Source organism: Rissa tridactyla, chromosome 4, assembly GCF_028500815.1.
Source record: "Rissa tridactyla isolate bRisTri1 chromosome 4, bRisTri1.patW.cur.20221130, whole genome shotgun sequence".
In the NCBI taxonomy this organism is placed as follows: Eukaryota; Metazoa; Chordata; class Aves; order Charadriiformes; family Laridae; genus Rissa; species Rissa tridactyla.
This window is the reverse complement of record NC_071469.1, coordinates 72737354-72759508: the sequence shown is the minus strand read 5'-3', so window position 1 is coordinate 72759508 and position 22155 is coordinate 72737354. Positions and strand designations below refer to the sequence as shown.

Here is a 22155-nt window from a genome sequence, read left to right as displayed (position 1 = left end):
GATTTGCATTGGTAGCTTTTCTTGGTTCTGCTTTTTAAAGAGAAGACCTCAGTATGGGAAACTTCCCTACGCTAATAACCAAAGACCCTAAATCCATCTGTTGTATCACTACAGTTGTGAAAGAGAAGCATTGATCCCTCTTGTCCAAAAGCTTGAGCTGAGTTCCATTCCTGATGCTGAAAACACTTTCTCTTTTCTCTGCAGGTTCAGTACTGTGGCTTGCTGTTTCGCCATGAGGGCTGGCCCCTGTGTATTCATGAGAAGATTGTAGTCCAGCTGGCTTCCATTGACTGGCGAATCTTGAAGCCTGGTGACTTCTACCTGCAGGTGGTCCCCTATCTGAAGAAGTCTCCACGAATTGTATTGAAATGTTTGGCAAAAGACAAGCATAATGTAGAGGAAGTCGTAATTCCAGAAGTTTCCTATACCTCTATTTTCACTCTGGAATGGTTGAGTACTATCAATGGAGAGCGAATGGGTATAGCACTGGAAAATTGTTTACTAACCACTGATGATAAAATATTTCGTGTCCCCTGGGATAAAGTGGTTAAGCCTGAATTTATAAATAAACGAAAAATAATTGAAAACAGTATCATCTCTCCAGAAATAACAGCGGAACCTTCAATTTTGTACCTCCCCATGGACCATGCTGAGAGCAGTTCACCAGACCTAGGATCTCAGTATCTACAGGAAAAAAGTCCAAATCGAGACAACCTGGTCATTAACAGCAGAGCTCCGCAGCTGAGTGAAGCTCTTGTCAACGGTGGGTGTGCAAGTCCTGTGCCTCAAGAGAACTTGAAAAGTGACCTTGAAGGGGAGTATGTTGAGCTGACAGAAGTTTCACTGCCCAGGTTTGGGCCACAAACAGGCTCTTTAACCCAGTCGCTAGCTTTAAATTATCTAACTCAGCCCAGAACACGAGTGAATGCATCTAAAGGCAAGCACAGGTTTATTGTCATTCAAGACAGTACCTACTCCAAGAACTTAATTCAGTCAGCACTTATGCAGAAGGAGCACTGTCAAATGGACACTCTGAGGACTTCTTCTACGGAAGTTCTCAAAAATGTAATTCCGTTGGAAAGCAACAAAATGATAGCACATGAAGAACTGTCTCCAGAAGGTCAGCTGATGTCAGGGCGTCCTGGAAACATGGGGAATAGCTTTCCTGTGGCTGAGTCTCCTGCCCGCAGTGCAGAAGATTCATCTGCAGAGCAGGAGACCCGCAGCGAACACTCAATCGATTGGCGATATGCACTGTGCAGCTACAGTGATGTGTGTGCTAGTGATGGTGTCAACTGCAAAGCACAAATGCCTGGTGCTCTTGGAAATGTGGAAGGAGCAAGTGATGGTCCTAGAGGAAATCCTGGTGTTCAAACATTGGAGCGGAGCTCAGAAACAATTCTAGATGCTGCTGTTGCTCCAGCTAAAGAGGAGGTGATACTGAGAGAACATGGAGAACCACTGACTGAAGATCAAAATGAGGTGACACAGGTGGATTCCTCTCCTGTGTCTGTCCTGGGATCTTTGGGACCACACTGCACACTGCAGGAAAGTTCTGATGCTTCTTGCCAGACTGTCAGTGAAAGTATTGCGCCAGGCCAGGCCCCTACATTGCTTGTCATGCCTGAGAGTTCAGATGTAGGTGTGGAGGGAGGCTCTCCTTCAGGGAACACAGCAGATGTAGGAGCAGTCGGTGCTTGCTGCAGTGATCAGGAAGCAAACCTTAGTTCTCCGTTAAATCCTCCAGAACAGAACCAAGGAAAAGTAGATGAATTTGAGCCGGGAAGAAGGGACGGCCCTGAGGAAGTCAAAGAGACTGAACAAATATTGCCTGTAAATGAGAATCGGACTAGTCATAGTCACTGTTCTGTCAAAGCTCCTACAGATGGACTCTTGTTAGATGGTGAAGAGCAAGAGATCTCTGCATGTCAGCATAATAAAGCTGAAGAAGCCATACTACTCCAGAGTGCTCTGTCAGCAGAGGGTGATCAGACGGCAGAACAATTAAATAACAGTGACTCTTTGGGCCTTGATACACAAACAGAAGGCTCAAGTCAATTCGGAACCCAGAGGTCTGGGGAAATGTGTGAGGAACCACAAAGACAGGCAGAAAACCAGGGCCATAAAAGTGAAGAGAACTCTGTGCTGAACCCAGAGTGTTTTGTGGTACAGGACGTGAAGGGAGGGGAGGAGAACCAGGGAAGTTTTCCTTATGGGGAAAAGTCAAAGACTATAGCCTTAAAAACACTGGAATCCATTGAAGAGGAACTGGAAGTTGGACCACTGTCCTCAGGACCCACTGAAGGGCATGCAGAGCCCACCGCTCTGCACTCGCACCAAGAGGCAGCTTCTGGGGCATCATCTCCTAAAGGTACAGCAATTGGGTGTTTGTGTTTGTCTGTTCGATAACATGGATAGAAAGCAAAATCCTCGAGAGGTACCGCCACCAAGTACATCTGCTGGGAGGCTTTGGGATAATAGCACAAACTACAGGAAAGTGAGTAGGTTGTCATGTTTGTGGGTTGAAATTAGCTTTCGCTTCACACGTGAGTTTATTGTAGGTATTTTGTTTAACAGTTCTTTGCAAATTTACATCACTACAGAACAAAGTTCTGGTGTAAGAAACTTTTAATTTCAGTTAATCTGATTGCTGCCAACCTCCATCCATTATGTGCGTCTTGTGCACATTATGGATGCATGCAATAGGAATGCGTGAGAAGAGAATGTGTAACTGTACAATTCTTTCATAGTTGAAAATTGGCTTTAGGAATATAGTTGTGGCAAGAGGAAGCATCAGTGGATGCCACAGTAAAATACTATCTGTGTAACATGACCTGAAGATGAACAATATGTGTGCTGGTAACTGATTTAAGAAGCAAACTGCAGTGTTGAGGGATTCCTCCTTTCCCCTCCAGCATGCTTTATTCAGCATAGTTATGTTTCAGGTAGGAGCTGTTTAACTTGAGTGGGACAGCACAGAGAAAATAAGCATCTAACTTCAACTCAGACGATATGTTCAAGCAGGTTAGTGCCCAGACTTCTTGCTGCCTGGCTTCCTGTGCTGGAGCTAGTCTCCTTCAGAAGGAATTGAAGAGGCAATCCAGGTCTCTCTGCCTTTTGCACCAGACTGTAGGCAGGCGGTGTGTAACCGCACAGACACGATGTTGGCTTTGCCTAGCTCTGCTGAGTCTGGAAAGCTCTAGCTAGATATGCAGATCACATCGAGACGCGTGTGTGGCGGGGGCGGGTGAAACATGCCATTCCAGTTCAACAGCTTGTGTTCCCTGAGACCCCTGGCTAGGAAAATTACCCGGCTTGGAATATTAGAGTGAGGACTCTTGAAAGGGTCAGAGCTACAGACCCACACTGCTAGAGCATGTCTGACCCTGTGGAGGAACAAACTGAGAGCTGGTCTGTACTGGGATGGGCTGACAGTGTAATGCTTGCACTGGGCCTGAATTGTTGGATAAGAGCCTACGTCACCACTGCAGCACTACTACATTTAGCTGCAAACACAGCTACTTTCTCAAGTGTCCAAAAGTCACATTTTACTTGATGCCTTAATGTGACCTCCTAGTGGAGCTAACGTGTCCATTGATTAAAATGAAATTTCATTAACACCCACACCAGGATATTTTAATTCCATAATTAAGCAGGCCCGTGGTTGCCAGGCATTTCTGATACTTTGGGAGTGACAAGCATTTCTCTTCTGTGAAATGGAGGGGTCAGCTCAAAAGTTCGTATCTCTGAAGTGTGTGTGTCTCAGCATCTACCACCATGCACAGAAAAAAAGAGGTCACCTTCTGCCTGTCTGTAGCTCTCGGGGGATGTATGCCAGTGGGTATCCATTCCCCTGACCAAGCTGAACCTGGCGTGACTTCATGTTTGCACAGGACCAGGCCTCAGAAAACTGGTTGAGTGCTGGGTGCACGCTTTCCTCATGACTCTAGTGGCTGCTTGTTCCGTGTTCCCATCTCTTCTGTCTAAAATTAGCCAGGTCCAGCTCGTCTATGAGATAATAAGTGTGATATTTTTGCTGCTCTACAGGATGAGTCTTGGCCGCTGATGTGTATTTCGGCAATGACAGACCCCTCTGGGGTATGTGTGGAGTTTGGTTTTAATCAAAGACAATTTAACTGTTTCTGTGGATTTGTCTGAAATAAGTGACATATTTATGGCCCAATTCTGATGATGTTAAACTTTGTAATTGCAGTTAAAAAAAATCCCACCAAGGTGTTATGTCAGAGCTTGTAATGCAAAAGAAACAACCTAAATATCACCAGAACACTCCCACCTCCACCCCGCCCCCCCCCCCCAAACCAATGAGCTAAACTCTTTAAGGCATAAGGCATCTCAAATATCTGTTAATGCTGGGAGCATTTCTTAAACACTATAGCTGGAACTGTAATAAGATAAATCCACTCAATTACATTTGATTGCTTTGAGATCCAAACAAGCCATCCCTTTATCTAGCCCCATTAAACCCTCAGAGATACAATAATAAGATAATTCAGAGATAAAATTACAAAGTGAAGCGAATGTCCTACTCTCTGTCCTACAAATGGACTTTTCCAGCTGGTCAGTCTGTAGGGAAGCTAAATTCTCTGTCACTGTCTCTTGTTAAGGTCATTTTGCTGCTATGATTGGAAACTGTGGGTATCTTGCCTAAACTATAAATAACAACAAAGCTTAAGCTTTACTGGGCCAATTCGGATCTGCAGTTCACACCTCAGTAGTAGCAGGCAGGCACACGATTTCCTCTCTGTGAGGTGGAGGAGCTTGCTTGTTACAGCAGACAGTGTAGATTCTAATGTCAAAATGCACGTTCAGATCTGGGGCATCTGAGTTTGCTGCGTCTGTAGATTTTTCCTGGTCCCTTAAATCCCCTTCCTCCCGCTCCCAGTCACAAACTGAGCTTATTTTCTGCATAAATATGATCTAACTTGGAAAGATTTTGAGTCAAACGTGAGCTGTTTTGAGTTGGTGGCTTAAAATTTACGCTGGTTCCATTCACAGAAAATCTGACTGCTCTTTTTCCCTAATGACTAACTTCAAGTGAAAGTGAATTTTGAAACTTTGAAGCTCTGGAAAGAATTCTTCTATTTTTTTGAGGGCGGAAATATCTTGATATTCAAGATATTGGCTGAAAAGCCACACTGGGCATATTCAGCAGCACCTGTTAGGGCATTGCGTTCCCGTTCCCTGTTACTATGTGATGTTAGCGTAGATGATAGTGGTGCCGGGGCAGTTTGCAGGAAAAATGCTAATGTCTCTTTGAAATGCACACAAGCAAATCCTCCTCTACCACTTCCTTAACCTCAGGGAAAGGTGGAACCTGCAAACACGGCAAATTCAGATGTCCCAGTTCTCAATTTGCTTTTTGATGTAATCCTCCGCATTCTACAATTTCCGCTTCAGTAAGTGCCTCCACCCCAGATTGCAAATAACAAACAGTGTGCTTGGGCCTGTTCAGAGAGAGGTGGGGTCTGCAGATCTGAACTGAGCCTTAAAAGCCTAGGGAAGAGGTTTGTTTGGGCAAGCTGTACATAGTCTGGAGGCTGCGCAACTCCAGTGAGGCTTCTTTGGGCCTGAAAAGCCCCAGTACCAGGACTGTGTCTGGTGGGCTAAGCAAAATTGTTTCTCTCTTCTAGATTTTGGGATCTGCTGCCTCATTCCTAAGAGATCCAAGGCAGGGCTGCCACGTACACTTATATTTTTCTCTTGCCTTGGTGTGGTACCTTCAATGTAGCTATGTTCCCTTTCTAGTTGTCTTTAAAAACTACCTTTTGGTCCTCTTTGCAGGCTTTCTTCATTTAATGCAGATTCCTTTACTATGAACTGTGTGGTTCTGCTTATTGCCAGGCCTTACAGCTCCTTGAGAAGATGTTCTCCTGGAAAGTCTGCCCCCCTTTAATGTGAGACGCTTGGGGGGTGACTTAAGGCAAGGTAGCCCATCGATGGGAGATCCGTGCCCCTCTAACAAGCCGCTTCAGGAAGATCTACCAGCGTTGTCCAAAGCGAATGAGCTCTTGCATCGCTGGAAAGCAGGGGCTGAGGTAGCACTAGGCACAGAACTGAGCTCCGATGTGTCCCAGAGCCATGCAGAGCCCTGAAGCCGTGGCAGCAGCTTACGTGGTCAAATGCAGCAGATGCCAAGCTGGGTTGCAGGGATGCTCCCTCAAGTGGGGTGTTACCAAAGAGTAAAGAGCAGCTATTCCATCATGGCCTCGATGGTGCAGAGCCCTGGAGCCCCTCCTAGTTTCCCCCCCACCGTCAGATAATTTTGCGCAGTGAGCCACGCTGCTCAGGGCGCTTCTCTCGCCCACTTTAGCAATTTTGAAAGCAGTTTGGGCTGAGCCTCAACCTGTAAATCACCCTCGCTGCTAAAACTTGTATTGAAAGCCACTTCAAGGACTGCTTTGTTCCTGGTCCTGCTCTTTAATGAAGTATTGGAATCTGTTAGTAAATAAACTGAGTCAATTGTCAGCATTGTTGATGCAGCAGGAAGGTAGGATGGTTAAAGTCAATTTGAAATAGTAATTAAAACGTCTGACTTCATAGCAAGCAAATAAATACTCCAGTCTTTTATTTTCGTAGAGAGGTTGATTTTTTTGTTGGTAGATATTGAAGTATCAGGATTTGCAGTGAAGTATAGCCTTTTTTTCTAGTATATCTTTCTGCCAGACAATGGGACAGCCTAGCTGTGTATTTGGGATGCTAAAGATGTATTGTTGAAGACACATTGTTGGCTTCCAATTCTTATAATGTTGGGAAATGGGGAATAATACTTCTTGCACAGTAGGTAGATTATTTTTTTTTTCCTTCTCTCCACGTACTGTTACATGACAATTGAAACTTTATAAAACTAGCTTTCGTTTCCATGTAGTAGCTAAGATATTTAATTTTAGAATTAATTTATTCTGATAACTTGTACTTTAAAGCTGAGGTGTCAGGCAAAGGAAGCATTTCCTCCATCTCTCAAACAGAGCTGATTGGTGTAATCATCCCGTTCTTCAGGGGTTTAAAATAGGTTTCTGATTTTCACATTAACCATTAATTAAAAAAATCTGGATGAGCAGAACAAAGTCTCTTTGGCTAATTTCCAGCTGATTTGTCAGCCTCGAGTTAACTTCATATTTTCAGGAACTAATCTGGAAGTGGCGTTGGGGGAGTAATTCTGCTCTGATGGAGCAGCTCTCCCTGTCAGAAGCTGGTTTATCACTTCAGCAAGCTCGAGCTGCTGGAGCTTCGCCAGGGACTTGCACCGCGCCAGGCTTTCGGGCTGTGAGCAGACATGTACAGCTTGATATGTTACCTTTAAAAATGACTTTTGACTGCGGTAATCCTGATCTGAATTGAGATTTTGTAACTTGCAAACTTCACAATAAATCGGTTTATTCTTTTAGAATTACAGTAGTATTAATGTTATAACCAGTTTTGGAACATGCGTGCTAGTGACACGAGGACTGGAGGAGCTGCAGAGTGCTGGGGCTGGGGGCACGTCCCTCCCCAGTCTGGGACTTACCTGGGACCTTTTGGGTGGAGCTCTGCTCCAGCTTCTCACTGCTGCTTCTCTTACAGGCATGGTGTCAGAAGGGGCAGAGACGAGAAAAGAAGCAAGTGGCACAGATGTGTTGAAACCAGTGAGTAAAGTGAGTGCCCTGGAGGAAACCTCAACAGCTGTTACTCCCCCGCCATCCCCAGCTGCCTGGGGTGGTCGGTCTGCACCTACCATAGTCAAGGATGTGAACCCAGAAGTGCTCAGAAGCGGAGTTGCCTGCCTCCCCGGTGAGTAGCTGAGCCAGAGTGTGTCTGGGAAGTGTGGTTTGTAGGAGGGCAAGGGAGATGAGCCTTTGTTTGCAGCGCTGCGGACTGGTGCCAGTTCCATTCCTTTCATCCCAAAGCCCTCCAGAAGCAACAATTCTTGAATCCTCTAAAGTTTCTGGGTGGGAAGGACAGGAAGTAGAAATTCCCTCTCATGAAGGTAATGTTAACTTGCTCCCAGGAGTCTCAAAATGTTAACCAAGCGTGTATGAGTCAGAAATGCCAAATCTGTGGGCTCATACCGGTGGTTCAAAAAGAGAAGAGTGAGGGTGCAGCTAATGATGGGCTGGTGGGCCTGACATCAGACCCAGTCGAAACAATAGAAACTTGATTCACTTGGTAGATAATTAAAGGATAGGAGTGTAGAAGATGCTGTTTGACAGTGCTCTTGTGAAGCCAGTTTTATTCTTGGTAATTAGAAGTTTGGTTGATTAAATGTAGCTGCCTAGATATAATAGATTTTTAGAAAACATTTGGTTTCATGACACGTAGTGTTGAAAGGAATACCCCAGTGAAGCGTGGATGAGCAACGTGTAGGATGAACGATAGCATAGCTAAATAGCAGATGACAAAACCTAGCTATCAAGGGAGGACTTCCCAGAATTGTTCTGCTGAGATCAGTTGTAGGTCAAACGTTATTCAGTGTTTGCATCTGATATGGCAACAAGTATCAAATTGCTGCAGATAAAACTTCTACATGGGACAGATATTGGCAGAGCGGTAAATAAAGCTGAGGGTGTTGGACAGAGCAGCCAGGATCGCTTGATGTGCAGGGCCCACACAAGAGGTCTTTGTGTTTAACTAAACACCAAGTGAAGCAGAGGAAGCGAGATCTACCTCTCCAGTGCGAAACAGCTGCTTGGCAGCATCCACGTATGCAGCCCCTGTGGACTTGCTTCCTTCTCCAGCCGGGGAGAGGGCTGTCCAGTGCGGGGCAGGAAGATTAGCTGCATCCGATCAGCTCAGGAGCCATGTATGAGTTGAAAATTGGTTAGGGAGCGGAGAAGAAGTGAGGCGACCTGTGCAGTGTGGAGAAGTCAGGAAGGAGAGCGCAAAGGCAGCACAGGGATATCCCACTGGGTGCTGGGGCTGCAAGACCAATTTTGACCTCAAGTGTGTGAAGGAGAGGGGATGACTAGCCAGATTAAGAAAGTGCTGTTATCTCTGTGTACTTGTTGGTGATGCCTTTCAAATAGTTTCATCTGTTCTGATGCATTTGTTATAAAAGGAAATGGTGAATATTGGAGGTGGTGCAGAGAAGGGTGACAGCCCTTTCTTGTAGCTGAGTTGGGTATCTTATGGCAAATGACTGAAAGGTTGTTTATCTCATAAGTTGATAGAGAATGAGGTGAAAACACCTTTGTGCACGGAAGGACGGAAAGGGAAATAAGACTTTTGCAGTCTTCTGGAAAAAGGGGAAATGAGAAACTGAGTGCAGGGCAGAGTTATGGTACGTTCAAACATGTAACTTTGCACTGGGAGGTAAATTGCTAGAACAAATTGCAAAGGAGGATTTCTAATCTTCTGGTCTGCTGATCAGGTTAGACACTCTTATGCTGTGTACAACCGCCAAAAAATTACAGGGTTTGACAGAGGGGCCTTTCAGAGAAGCTCACAGTTCATACTGTTGTAGAAGCCTGACTGTGGTCCAATGCTCTAGTTGCTTCCTTTGTCACAGATTCCTATCGTAATGTACAAATGTTAAACAAAACAAATGCATTTGAATATAGGAGGAAGGGATTGAAATGCATTGAACAAACAAGGTTTGGGTTTGATACTGCTTCTAAGAGAGGAATCACATTTTCTGTAGAAGCTGTATTGGATTTGGCTGACATCTCTTCTCTCATGTGTCTCCTTTTGGATTCCAGTGGGCAATCCTCACACCTGAGGGAATGCACTCACCACTCAGTTAAATGCTTTATGGTAGACATTGGTAATGATAGAATAATTACATTAGAAAGATAACTTTTAGAATGAATAGTGAATAAGAGCTAATTAATAAACTAGTAGCTGATGGAGTTAGGAGTAAATTTTCCTTTCAGGAGAGTTTCCTTCCTGCATTCTGTTTTTGAATTATCTGGTTACGCTGCTGTTGGACACCCAGCCCTGGCTGCTTTTTTGACCTAGTTGGGCAATTCCCAGGCTCCTATGTGGAGGTTCAAGGTTTAATCAGGTTCTGGTGATGCCCAGCCTCCTTAATAGACAAAAGATGTTGCTTCAGAGTAAGAAAGTTTTTACTGAGCCTGGTTATCGAGCCATTTTTCCAGTAATTGAGTGCTTTGCTTTTTTAAAACTTTCTGATGATCCCCTTAGCTTATGAAATAAGGTATATTAATAAGCTTTTTCTACTTGCTCTCCAGCTTTTGGATTATACAGCATCCCGTATTTATGTACATTACAGAATACAGTATTTCTGTAGTAATAAAACTCCTCCTGAATCACACAGTTGATGAAAGATTTTGTCCCTGCTGTTAGCAGGAGAAAGCCTGTGGCACGATTCTGGTCCTTGGGAGGTAGACAGCCCTGCTTCTAAGAGATTCCCATCTGTGTCTGTGGCCCTTACTCAAGTCACACCTTAGCGACAGATTGAGATCTCACCAGGGTGCTTTTCTGTGCTTGGGGCTGTCCATCTGTATCTGTTTTACCTGTCAAGTTGCATGCTTGTCCCTGGGATGGGGAGAGACGTGGTCCAGGACAGTATCTCCTGTGGTAGCAATAAAGTTCAGAGGAGACAGAAAGACATAGCTTTCTCTAAGCCACTGGTTTTGTATTGTGCTTGGAATTTTCTCCCCCTCTCTCATACAGTTTGAATGACAGGAAATGGCTCCTGTTCTTGTGAATTACTTTTCACACAATAGAGGTGTAGTCCCTACTGTTCTCCAGATCGCTTACATTCCTGGTGACCTGGGTGAGCGAAGAGCGCCGGTCACTTGAGCAGGCTCGCTCCAGAGGCACTGTCTGCTTTTGGATGGCAGAGGAAGCTGTGGGTCTCCAAAGCGGTGTGTCCGCCTGCTCTTTACCTCTCCTTTGCATCTCAAGAGGAGGCTGGACGCAATTCCAGAAATCGCACTGTTATGTCCTCATCAGAGTTCTTGGTGCACATTGTGGCTAAAGCCCAAAGCCAGACTATTGTTTAGTTTTGGGAGTTCATAGGGCAGACTTGGTTCCTGTGATAAGCTGTGACTTTGGGCTTTTGGAAAGCAGGGGGCATAGAACTGTTGCGATGGCTAAGTGAAGCAGAGGGGTTTCTCCTTCCTCAACACATCAAAACTCAGCTGTGTTGCCCATTCTGTGCCTTATCGATTCCCTTGGCGCTGAGCAAGCTCTGAAACTAATGAAAACCTGGCACTGATTCTGTCCTTGTTAGAGCTGCAGGCAGGCAAGAGTGTGCTTCTGGGCTGTCCACTCTGCAGCCTCTGAGGATGAGCTCCGGGCTCCTGCTCCAGGGCTTTGTTCCCAGAAGAAGTGTCTGGTGTGTGTGTCCAGTCTCATTAGGTAGCGCATGTTGTTCTGCAAACCTGTCCGCATTCTCTCATCTGACAGCAATGTGAATATTGTAACATAAGTGGAGATGAGATTATTTATCTTGAATTCAAGGTTCTTGCTCTTCTCAAAAGGTTGAATTATTAGCCAACATCAGCCATATTTTATGAGGAAAGTGTTTGTGTAGAGGAGAGCAGTCCAAATTTAACACTACCATGAGAGAAAGGCAAGTAGAGCTCAGCTATTTCACTCTGGGCAGCATTTGGATACTTTGGAAGTGTGTTTGTAGCCTACCGCAATCTGCAACATATGCTATATCTAGTTCTGTGGAGTGTTTCCAGGAAGGTGATGGAGTCGTGATCGGGGAATATGAGACATACACACCTGGAATCAAGCTCTGTTGACTTTCTTTGTGTGACCTTTTTTTTTTTTTTTTTTTTTCTTCCCCCCTCCCTCTTTTTACAGGTACGAGGGATAAATCAGGACGTGCAGTGGCCATAATAACAACAAGGAACACAGCCTGGTTAAACCCCCACTGCAACACCACTGAGCTTGTACGCCTTCTTCTGTACCTGCATAGCATCCCAAGGTTTGTGATGCTCTAGGGCGGGCAGGGCAGACACTGCTCCTGTGTCTGCTTTGCCTTTTAGGGGTGTGGAAGCTGAGGCGGTGAGTGGAACGAGTTGTCTGGAAACTGGCCTGGAAATCTGGTCCAGACAGTCCCGAAATTGTACAGGTGGGGGTCTCCCGCTAGGGTGAACTGGCTGGTGTTCAATAAGCACTTTGGCTATTCCTTATGTGCCTTGTGCACATGGTGTGGTAGAGTTAGGTATGTACTGAATGTTTTCATGCATTGCCATGAATCCAAGCCATTCTTGCTATCCTTGGGATAGCATAGAAAATGGGATTTGAGAGCTATGATGGGGCAGCCACGCAGCAGCTCTGTGATACAGTGTTCTGACATGATATTTTAAGGCTGGGCCTCCAAGCTGAGAGGGAGGGAGGATCTGCAAGGCTTGAGAAAATCTGCCTTGATGTCTGCTGACAATTGTTTTTGGAGTCTGCAGGCTGGAGTTTGCTGCAGCTACTCTTCCTTTCACTGTGACTCTCCCCCCACCCAGCTCATCTCAGGCTCTCCTGAGACTTTGTTTCACTTTTAAATTATTAAATAATAACTCTGTTAGTAATTTTTTTTTTAAGCCTTTAAACCATTGATAAAGGGAGCAAGCTTAACTCAAAGAAGCTGCTACTCATGCTTTGTTTCTTATGCTTCTCCTTTCAAATCTGATTCTGGGCAAGATAGATGTTGGGTCTGATCCAGAATGGCTGTTCTTGTGGAAGCAACGTGGGTAAGACCAAGCTTGTCCCTGGATGTAATTAGGAAGGACTGGTTTTCCTGTGTGGATTACACAGCAGGTATCAGCACCTTTGCCATCAGTGAGATGTATCCTGGGAATTGGAGAAATGAGAAGTTCAGGTGGAAATAGCAAAGGTAAAAACTGAGCAATCCAGGTGGTGGTTTCCATGTATATATTTTGGTTAGGAGAAGGTGGCCAGATAGTTCCACATCCTTACAGGGCCCTAATGTACTGGGTTTTTTTCACCCTGTCATGAGTATGGGTTCTGTTTCCATAGTCTTGTTGATTTTCATTGGTGACAAACATGACCTCTTCTTTCTCTGTTTTTGCAGACCAGAATGTCAGGCTTTGGGTCTGACTGTTCTTGTGGATGCCCGTCGCTGTTCACCGGTTCCTGCTCTCTTCAAGGCATTCAGCATATTGCAGGTGAGCCTTGAGCTTGGGCAAAGGATCCTAGTTGGCTTGCTGTCTCTGTTGGATGTTACATCTCCATCTGCTGCTTATGTCTCCATCTGCCACCTGGCTTTCAGTTGGCTTTGGGAGGTGGATTTGCGCACCCAGTCCTGTTTTAGGAGGGTGACCTGGACTTGCCAGACGCAGACAAAGCAAAAACCCTAAGCAAGTCTGAGTTAGGGGAGAACGCCCCTCCCCACCCCTCCAGATTTACTTCTGTTTCTGTGCTGAAAGCAGCCTATACCGAAGTCTAAATGCTGTCCTGAATTATCATGCTTGAAGATGATGTCCCCTGCACTGAGAGGCTGTGTGAAACATGAGGGGATTTTTGCCCAGCACAGAAAAAGGAGGAAGAGAGGCCTCTGCCCGCTGTGGAGGGAAGGGGAGGACACAGCTTGTCATGCCAGCTGGAAGAGCGTATGCAGCTGTTGAAGTGTCTGTCGGTGAATGATTGGAATCGGACATGCTGTAACTCTATATCGCTTCAGGTCAAAGGCTTTCATATCAGTCACTTGGAAAGCAAATGGGTTGTGTTGCCCCCGCTCCCAGATAGCTTCTATCTGCTGCTGTTAGAAAGCCAAGGAGATGCTGGGTTGTAGTGATGACTAATCTTGTTTAAGCAGGTGTTCCTTTTAAATCAGAGCTTTGGTCTCTCGGGACTCAAACTCTGCAAACTGGATCAGGGCAATGCTTTAATGAGGCTGGTGTCTCTGTGGTTTATGTGCTTCGGTGCCACATCTGAGAGTTGGGGCTGAGTCAGAGGTTTGTCCTCCTGCTTCCTGGGCTGGGTGGTGCTGTGAGCTGTATCAGTGTGCTCATTCTCTGTGGTGAAGGAGTAATCTGGTGCCCTGCTCAGTTCTGCAGAGGTAACAAACAAGTTATCTTCTCTTTTATTCTGTGCCCACATAGCAGTGGGCTTACTAAAGCTTTTGAGCATTTCGTTGCCCATGTAAGTTGCATGGTCGTGTCTTAGTGGGATGATTTGGAAATCAGCAATGCGTTGAGTCACAGTGTGCTTTTTTGGGTCCCCAGTCTCCTGCAAGCACGGCAGGAATAAAGGCATTCTAACCTTAAGTTTCTTACCCTCTGAAACGAGGGAGGGAGGGAAGCTTTTTGCAGTGCTTCTGTAATATCCTGCTGTGGTGGCTGTTTGGCTCTGAGCACCTGTTATCAGGGTGGTGCAACAGTTAGTTAACAGGGATTAATGTGCTGCAAGACAGATTGCTGGGGCTGAGTGTGTGCTCCAGGTAACAGTGACTGACAGAGGCTGATTACTCTGCTTGTGGTTTTTTGGTCCTTACACTGACTCTTCTGCAGACTCTGTAAACAAGACCTGTTCAGCTAGCTCGTCATCTGATTATGGTGCAGGAGTAATCCCCTGGCTCCTCTGAGCCTCTTGGAGATCCTTGGCATTTACCTCTGTGATCCCACAACAGTACTCTTGTCTGCTCTGAAACAAGGATAGAAAGATACAGAAAACTGACTGTAATTGCAGCGAGGCAAGCCAAGCTTTCTAGAGCGCAGCAAGGTTTGCTGGCTAGTGGATACAGAAGCACAGTCAGTATGTTGTGTCTGTAAGGTCACAAAACAGATCATCTCCTTGGGGTCCTTTCTGAAATCCCTGACGCCTCTCCCAGTGCATCTCCCACACATCTCCCATCTTACCTCTGGCAGACTCTCTGGAGGTCCCTTCTCTCCTGTTCTGCTCCCCACTTCAACAGGATTTCATTTACATGGCTTTTGTGAAGCCTACTATCATATTGTGTCTGGAATCTCCTAAACGTTGAGATCCAGCGTTGCTTGTTCCATTTTGAAGGGACCTTTTCCTCTTGAGCAGTGAGGAGCACTGCTTCACAGTGGGTAAGCACAGATTGGATGACCTAATGCAGAGTCCCTTCCTCCTGCAGTGCTTGGATCTGTTAACCCTGGAGAACCTCCCTGGGGAGGGAAGACTTTGATCCCACAGGTTTCTGGGTCAAGATCTGGGAGTCGGAGGAAATACTTATTCCACTCTTCCATCTTTCCGGAATAAATGTGTGAATGGACTTTTAAAGTGCTAATAGACAGCTTTTGGTGCTTGCAGGTGGCCTTCTCTACAGCGCTATGAGACTGTCCGTTGTTTTATCTAGAGCCCTCTAGTAAACTGGTGAAAGCGTCTCATCCTGTCTGTCGTCAGGGTTGGGGGAGTTGTGTTCTGCAAGACTTTCTTCCACCTTCCTTTTTAGAATATGGGTGGCTGGGAGGTGCTGGAAATCCTTCTGTCCCAAACAGCACTGGGAGCAGCGGCAGGATAAAGCACTGCAGCAGAGATAACTCAGGAAAGGAGCAAGGAGGAACTGTGGCAGCTCCGTACGGAGGTGAGGGGAAATGCGCAGTGCGTATGTGCTGCAAGAATAGATCATGCTTGTTCCTGTGGGAAACTGCCTAATGATGCTTTGGAACAAGGTTTTTTGTGGTGGTAGATGCTGCTGTGATGTTTGGTCACAGGTTGTCACCAGTAAGCTCTCTGCTGGGGGACCTGTTCAGAGGAACTTTGCTGCTCAGTAGTGCTGGGCTGATCCCTTGGTCAGTGAGCAGCAGGGTATGGACAGTGGAATCTGTGTGCTGGCCTTCAGCGAAGAGATATCTGTAGGATTTCCCTCTACCTGAGTCTTTATAGAATGAGATTCTTTTGAATTTCATGTATCAGTCCTGTAATCTGTTCCATCTGTGTGTTGGATGGGGAAGGGAAGAGTCTGTTTATGAAAACAAAGAGATACAGTAGCAGTTGAAAGCAGGAAAGTCTGTGCAAACCTTTCTGTTCAAGAGGTGTATTTGCATGCCCCGTTACTGCAGAAGTACAGAGGACTTTGTTACTCTGACGTTAAAGACTGGGGACCTCCTACTACTCCATAAGAAGTGGTTACTTTGAGATTGAACGTGGTATTTGGGGACTGTCCCATGTGCACGGGCATTCCTCGCAGCCTGTGCTTCAGGCTGCGCCAGTGATGGTAAGTCTGGCCATGGGCTTCCCTTTGGGTCAGGAAGCCAGAAGACTGGTTGAGACTTCAGTTTGAGAAAGATGGAAGAAAGAACCTAATTCTCTTTTTAAAGAATAATAATAAAGGGATGGATGTTCACCCTGGTGCTTTCTGTGCTCCTGTTGATGCCCCTCTATTCTACTCTGTCCACACTGTCCCTCTTTTGGGAGGCAAGGAGTTTGCTTACATGCATGGGACTCTGTTTCTTTGCTTCCAGACAGCTGGTTTTGCTAGCAAAGGTGGTAAGAGATTGTGCGGAAAGCTGCAGGAGAGCTTCCTCAAGTAGTATCGTGCTGCCTCCAGCTCCGCCGGTCTCCCGAGGCGCTCCTGTAAACTGTTTTACTGCAATTTGATTGCTCCATCAGTGCTGGATGAGACTGACTTATCTTCAGCTGTTTAAAGAAAAAAAGTACGATGAAAAATACTTGATTTCTTTGGAAATATGCCTGTTTGTTGGATTGGAAAACTCTGAACTTCTCTCCTGACAGCTTTATTTGTGAATGGTTTTTCAGTCTCTATTTTCAGCAATAACAAACAAGCAAGTGAGTGTTTTGGCTGTTGTTGTAACTTTGTGTTACACCATCACTACCTTTATCCCTCACTCATATTGCACATCGCGTGACTGTTGAACAGGGGTTGTGAAAGAGTAAATTTATTTAGTGCCATGAACTGTCTTGAAACTGTGGCTAGTCTTCATCCTTCGGTACTTTCTGGCAGACAAAGTCAGAGCTGCCGATACAGCTGTAATACCTCCTCATCCTCTCTTCAGATGAGCTTTAGTATTTACCTAATACAGCCTAATTATGCAATAAATTCTTTTGATCAGTGTTCAAATGACAGTGAAAGCGTGAATCATTTGCTTTGGAGAAAGGGATTTGGGAAGACTTGAGAAACCTCTCACTATTTTTGGGACGTGTTTCAGTTGGGATTTTTTCCTGCCAGCTCAAAAGGATGTTTTAGGATTAGATGACAGAAAGGTCTTTCCCTCTGCTCTGGAATCTCTGCTGATGCTTTTGCTTGCAGAATTGATCTCCTTGTGTTGGTGTTGTTTCTTAATTGCTGTGCTGGGCCCAGTGTCAGGTTAGGCAGCTCAGTCTCTACTGGTACACTTGCCTCTGTACTCTGGCTCTGCTGCTCATCGTGGACATTTAACCTTAAATGCTGCTGAAACCACTTATTTAAACAGGGTTCCCTTGCTGTCATGGCCTGCTGTGTGGCAGGTTCCTTGCAGCTCAAGCTGTACCAGAAAAGATTTGTTGCTTGAGAGTTTCCAAGATATTTGCAGAGGTAAAGGCCATCTAGGAGACATCTAGATGGGATGGCTCTTATTTAACCTTGTGGAATGACAGCTCAAATGGCTTGTCTCCTCGCTGTCCAGATCCAGGCATCATGTGTTTCGTGGGCCCCGTCTCCATGGTCTGGATCTTTCTGCTATGTTTCCCTCTTCCTGCTGTCGCTCTCTGTGCCTGTTTCTCACTTCCCTGTAGAGTTCTTCTATAATTGGAGAGCTGCTCCTGGATCACAGAGTTTGAACTACAGCTGCCAGACATCTCTTGTATTTGGAATTTCTGTCGGTTTAACAGTAGCAACAGGATGCAAGTCCTTGATTGTGAGTTGGCAGTAAGTAAAGACAAGATGACATTTTTGGCACTGTGGGGACAAAAAATAACTTCCTTTCAGTTAGGAGAAGTGACCAGGAAAGTTATCAAGAAAAAACTTGCACATTGAACATGGTTTTTTTCTTTCCGCCCCCCCCCCCCCCCCAACACACTTCCCTGTGTACAAGCAGAAGTTTTTTTTTAGTACAGCCAAGACCTGACCTCTTTCATTGCTTCCTTAAATACTGCAGGACTAGTTGATCTGAAGCAAACTACCTTAAGGACGTAGCCTTGGTGCTCTGTAGAATGGCCTTCCCTGTACCTGGTGACTGCCTTCCAGGCTTCCTAAATGCCTTTGAAGGATAAATTGTAATCTCATGTGCAAACCTGGTATGGTACGTTCTCCTTAGCAACCCAGGCAGATAGGTAATGGATTTGTGCTCTGTTCTGTTTTAGGACATGGATCCTCACTGCATTCATGGAGTACTGCTTCTGGTTGAAAGAGATCTGACTTTTCGAATGGAGAAGCCACCAGCAGGACAGGTAATGGAACCATTCATCCAGGGGTTGCTGGGGAGCTCTTGATATCCTCTATTTAACTCTCCCAACAGCGAGTTCTCTGCTGATGCATTTATTCTCACATGAAATCTCTGTAGTTGTTCTCAGTATTTTATGGTTGTGATCTCTTACGGATGTGGTATTTATAGGGTTGTAAAGTTTATGCAAGCTGAACGTATCTCTGTCATGCTGTGTTTATTGCTGAGTCTCCACCAGTGACATTTGCATCATAATTATGTCAGTCTGCTGGGGCCCTCCCTCAGTATGCAGGGGGTTTGTTGGGAGTGTGGATAGCTGTATGGAGGAGCCCTGCACAATTAATAGTAATAGAGATAGGTGCTTTTCAACTTCTCATGGTAAAAAGGGGGGAAATCCTTGGTCAGGAAGAGATCTCATTAGGCTGAATCCTGAACTCCATCCTTTGAAGGTACTTGTTGCTTTTCTGGATTTTGCATATCTCATGTTTCCTCCCCTCATAGTCGCTGCTGTCAGTGGCTAAGATGTCTGCAAGAGGGGGAAGAGGAGATGTGTATGTGTGTGAGGCTCCCTTTGCAGCTGAAATGTCTGAGAAGACTAACAGGAGGTGCTAATGGAGGAGGGAAAATCATCACAACATCACTGAACACCCCAACTAGAAGTAAATCTGCCTTGGTATTCCATAGCTGTGTAAGAAATGTAGGCTCTCAGCCATTCTTTGTCTGTGGTGAGCAAATAGATGCATCTCAGCCATCTCCCTCTGCTCTAAGACTGTTACAAGAGTGGACTGGAATTATGTGCCTGCCGAAACCCTGTAGACTTTAGAGTAGGCCAGGACCTCCCTTTTGGCTCCTGGGGATGAAGACATTGTGAATAACAGCAGTTTTGCTGTGTGTGTGGTGTGCTGCCCTGAAAGGCTAAAGAGTAACAAATGCTATTAGTCCATTTCCTGATTGCCCCCATGTGGAAGAATTTGAAGTGAGAAAGGGGGCTGCAGGTGTGTGTGTGCAGGGAGAGCTACAGAAGACATTAAACATATTGAAGAAATCCAAAGTGTGTAGGAGGGAACGGAGCAAAGGGTAATAAAGCCATCGGCATGCGGGAGGAATTGGAAGCATCATCGCTATTTTGTAAGGAGGTGGAAACTTCACAGTGTGTGTGTGGGTTAACTGTCTGCACCTGAGTTCCTAGTGTCTGGGCTGGCTTCCATGTACCTGCAGGAGCACTTGTCTGTTTCTCTGTTGAGTATAAAAATGCTCTGAGGTCCTACAGACTCACAGAACACAAGTTATCTGGGTCAAGATCCAGGAAGCACTTGAAGCGAATAGCTGCTGTGATGAGTGGGTGGCTGAGGGTAGGGCAGAGGCTGCTCTGTTTGACTGTTTTTCCAGGAATTGAGATGGTGAAGCTGGGGGCTGGATTTAACCTCCCAGACTCTCCAAACAAATGCAAATCTCAGCACAATGTGGGAACATAGGAGGGACTTGCTGTGCTTATACTAGGAGGTACCGGCTCTGGAGAAGGCTGGCTGCTGCCAGAATTCCATCACAGATGTTCTGCTTGGTGAAACAGCATGTTGTGGCCTGCATTCCCTCAAGGTTCGCCCACTAAGCTGTACAGCAAGCTGCTCTAAGATTGAATGGATTTTTTTTTTCTTCAAACTGTAGTTATATTGCAGATATACTCTGTGTGCTTTGTTTCTGTGCAAGATAGATAAAGAAATAAAGGATGCTGTCTTTCATTGACCTTCCCCTCCTCCTCCAGTGCTCACACCCTAATGCAAATGTGCTTTTATGTCTTCTATTCCTGTGCAGTTTGAACTTCTCACCTCCATGAAATCCCTCCATAAGCACATAGACAGCTCGCAGCTGCCTCTAGAGCTGGATGGGACCTTCCCTTATTGCCACCGGGACTGGTTAGGCTTTCGCATGGTGAGTAGGATGTCTCGTGTTCTTTGGTATCTGAAAGAAGAAACAGCATGGTAATGGAGTTGAAGCAAGAGGAGCTTGTCAAAAGCTGAACCTACAAGCATTAAAAGACAATGGTTCCTGTAATAGCTACGGATGCAAATGAATCTCTGTTATCAAAAGAATACTAATGCTGTCTTTATAAAACGGATGCATGCTGCAACCTATTGGCATGACTGCAGGAACTAAAATTTTCATTTTTATCTCATCTCCTTGAACTGCATTAATTCAGAATTGACCATAGTTTGAAAGGAAGGAAGAAACAATCCCGTTTTATGTGATAGACAGTGGCACTTCTCTGTGGTTATACTCTGAGGCTTAAGGGCAGACACTTGTGCTAATCTCAAGAGACAGTATTAGTATCATATTGCCTTTGAACTAACAATGAAGAACTTGAGCATAATAACAATAGTTAGATCCTGTTGGTTTTGGAGCAGGTTCCCCGGACCAGGCTAAGAGAGTTTACCAAGGGGTAAAAACTGCAATTCTGGCAGGAGTGAAACCTGGAAGTTGCTGGTAATCAGTTCAGATGCTTCTGCTGTGCAGCAGGGGATGTGCAGGCTGCCAGAAGTCTGCAAAAGTAGCATCTGTGGCACCAGCACCCAGCTCTGTGTACACTCATGCTGTGGAGGGACCATAGGTCCTGTAGATCATGTGCTTGATGAATCTTTAAAAGCTGTGTTGAGACAAGATTTGGCATGCTGGGACTAGACAGGATTAAATCTCTGTAAATCTGCACAAAAATTGGCTGTCTTCGCATTGCGTTTGACTTGCTCACCCCGCTGGATCACAAAACCATCGCCTCTGCTTCCAAAATATTCAGTGGTCTTTTGGCGGGGATCTGGCTGCCCAGAGTGCTGCGTGGCCCACGGTGCAGCCTTTGAAGCAGGTGAAGATATCACTGCTAATACCACTGTGGTGCTGGTGACAAGCTTCAGCAGTTTGGCTTAGCACGTGACAAAAGTTAACTTATCTTTTCCAACTTATTTTAGAATGCATTTTTTAAACTTGCACATAAAAGTACTAGCATGAACCCGTGCTGATGTAGTAGAGGTACAAAAGCCTAATCTTGGTGCCTGGGATTGAATTTAAGGTTTATTTGGCAGTGAGGAGGCGGAGTAGCTTTGCAAGAGGTTATGGATTAGTTTTCCGGACAGAGTTGAGAGAAGCTTGAGAGCTGAGGTGCTCTGTCCATGCAGAAGGATAGTTATTGAAGGAAGGAGCATGATATCAGAATACTTCTTGTTTGTACCTTGCATCTTAACATGCAAAATGTTAATGTAGAAATCAATCTGTATGGGTTGCCTATTTATATGATGAGCTGTGTGTGATAGCACACCCATATGCTCAACCTTTTTAGATCTGCAGCTATGTGGCAAACAGCGCTTATTTCCTGTCGCAGTGATCTCACCTGCATCCTGCCTGCTAATCTGTCACTGCTGGGGCTGTTCCAGCACTCTAGGGAGGAGGGAGTTTGATTCAGTAAAGATTCCAACAGCTGCTTTTTTTTTGTGTTTTGTTTTGAGCACGCTTGTTTTGGAATAGCTGTTTCTCTCTTCTCTGATTTCAGTTGGCTAGAGGGTGGCATCTGACAGTATTTAGGCTTTATATCACCAACTTTTCTAACCCCTGTGAAATGTTTGGGGTTTGTTTTGTTTTGTTTTCGTTCCCCCCCTCCTCTTTCCCCAAAGAGGAGAGATTTCGTATTTGTTGGTAGTTTAAGGTGCTTCATCGTGGAAGCTTTCCGGTTTCCTAATCTTTAATTTGCACTACTTTTAATATGAAGTGAAATGCTTTAAAGTAGAGAAATTCCAAGTACTCGTTCTATGTTTTGTTCCTCCAGAATTCATGCGTAGTGATTCATCTTAGTGGGAAGTTACAAGAAATGCTAATGTGGGACATAAGTGGACCAATTTTC

At 45.3% G+C, this 22155-nt stretch overlaps 1 protein-coding gene across 6 annotated transcripts in view; it reads left to right on the top strand.

The window, feature by feature from the left end:
- Positions 1-22155, top strand: part of PLEKHG4 (pleckstrin homology and RhoGEF domain containing G4) — a 92163-nt gene that overhangs the window by 23612 nt on the left and 46396 nt on the right. For all 6 annotated transcript variants that reach the window (XM_054200265.1, XM_054200266.1, XM_054200269.1 and 3 more), the window contains exons 3-8: positions 205-2371; positions 7582-7788; positions 11773-11896; positions 12998-13091; positions 18193-18279; positions 20085-20201. In XM_054200265.1, coding sequence (XP_054056240.1) covers positions 205-2371; positions 7582-7788; positions 11773-11896; positions 12998-13091; positions 18193-18279; positions 20085-20201 — 2796 coding nt within the window. The remainder of the gene's footprint in view (positions 1-204; positions 2372-7581; positions 7789-11772; positions 11897-12997; positions 13092-18192; positions 18280-20084; positions 20202-22155) is intronic.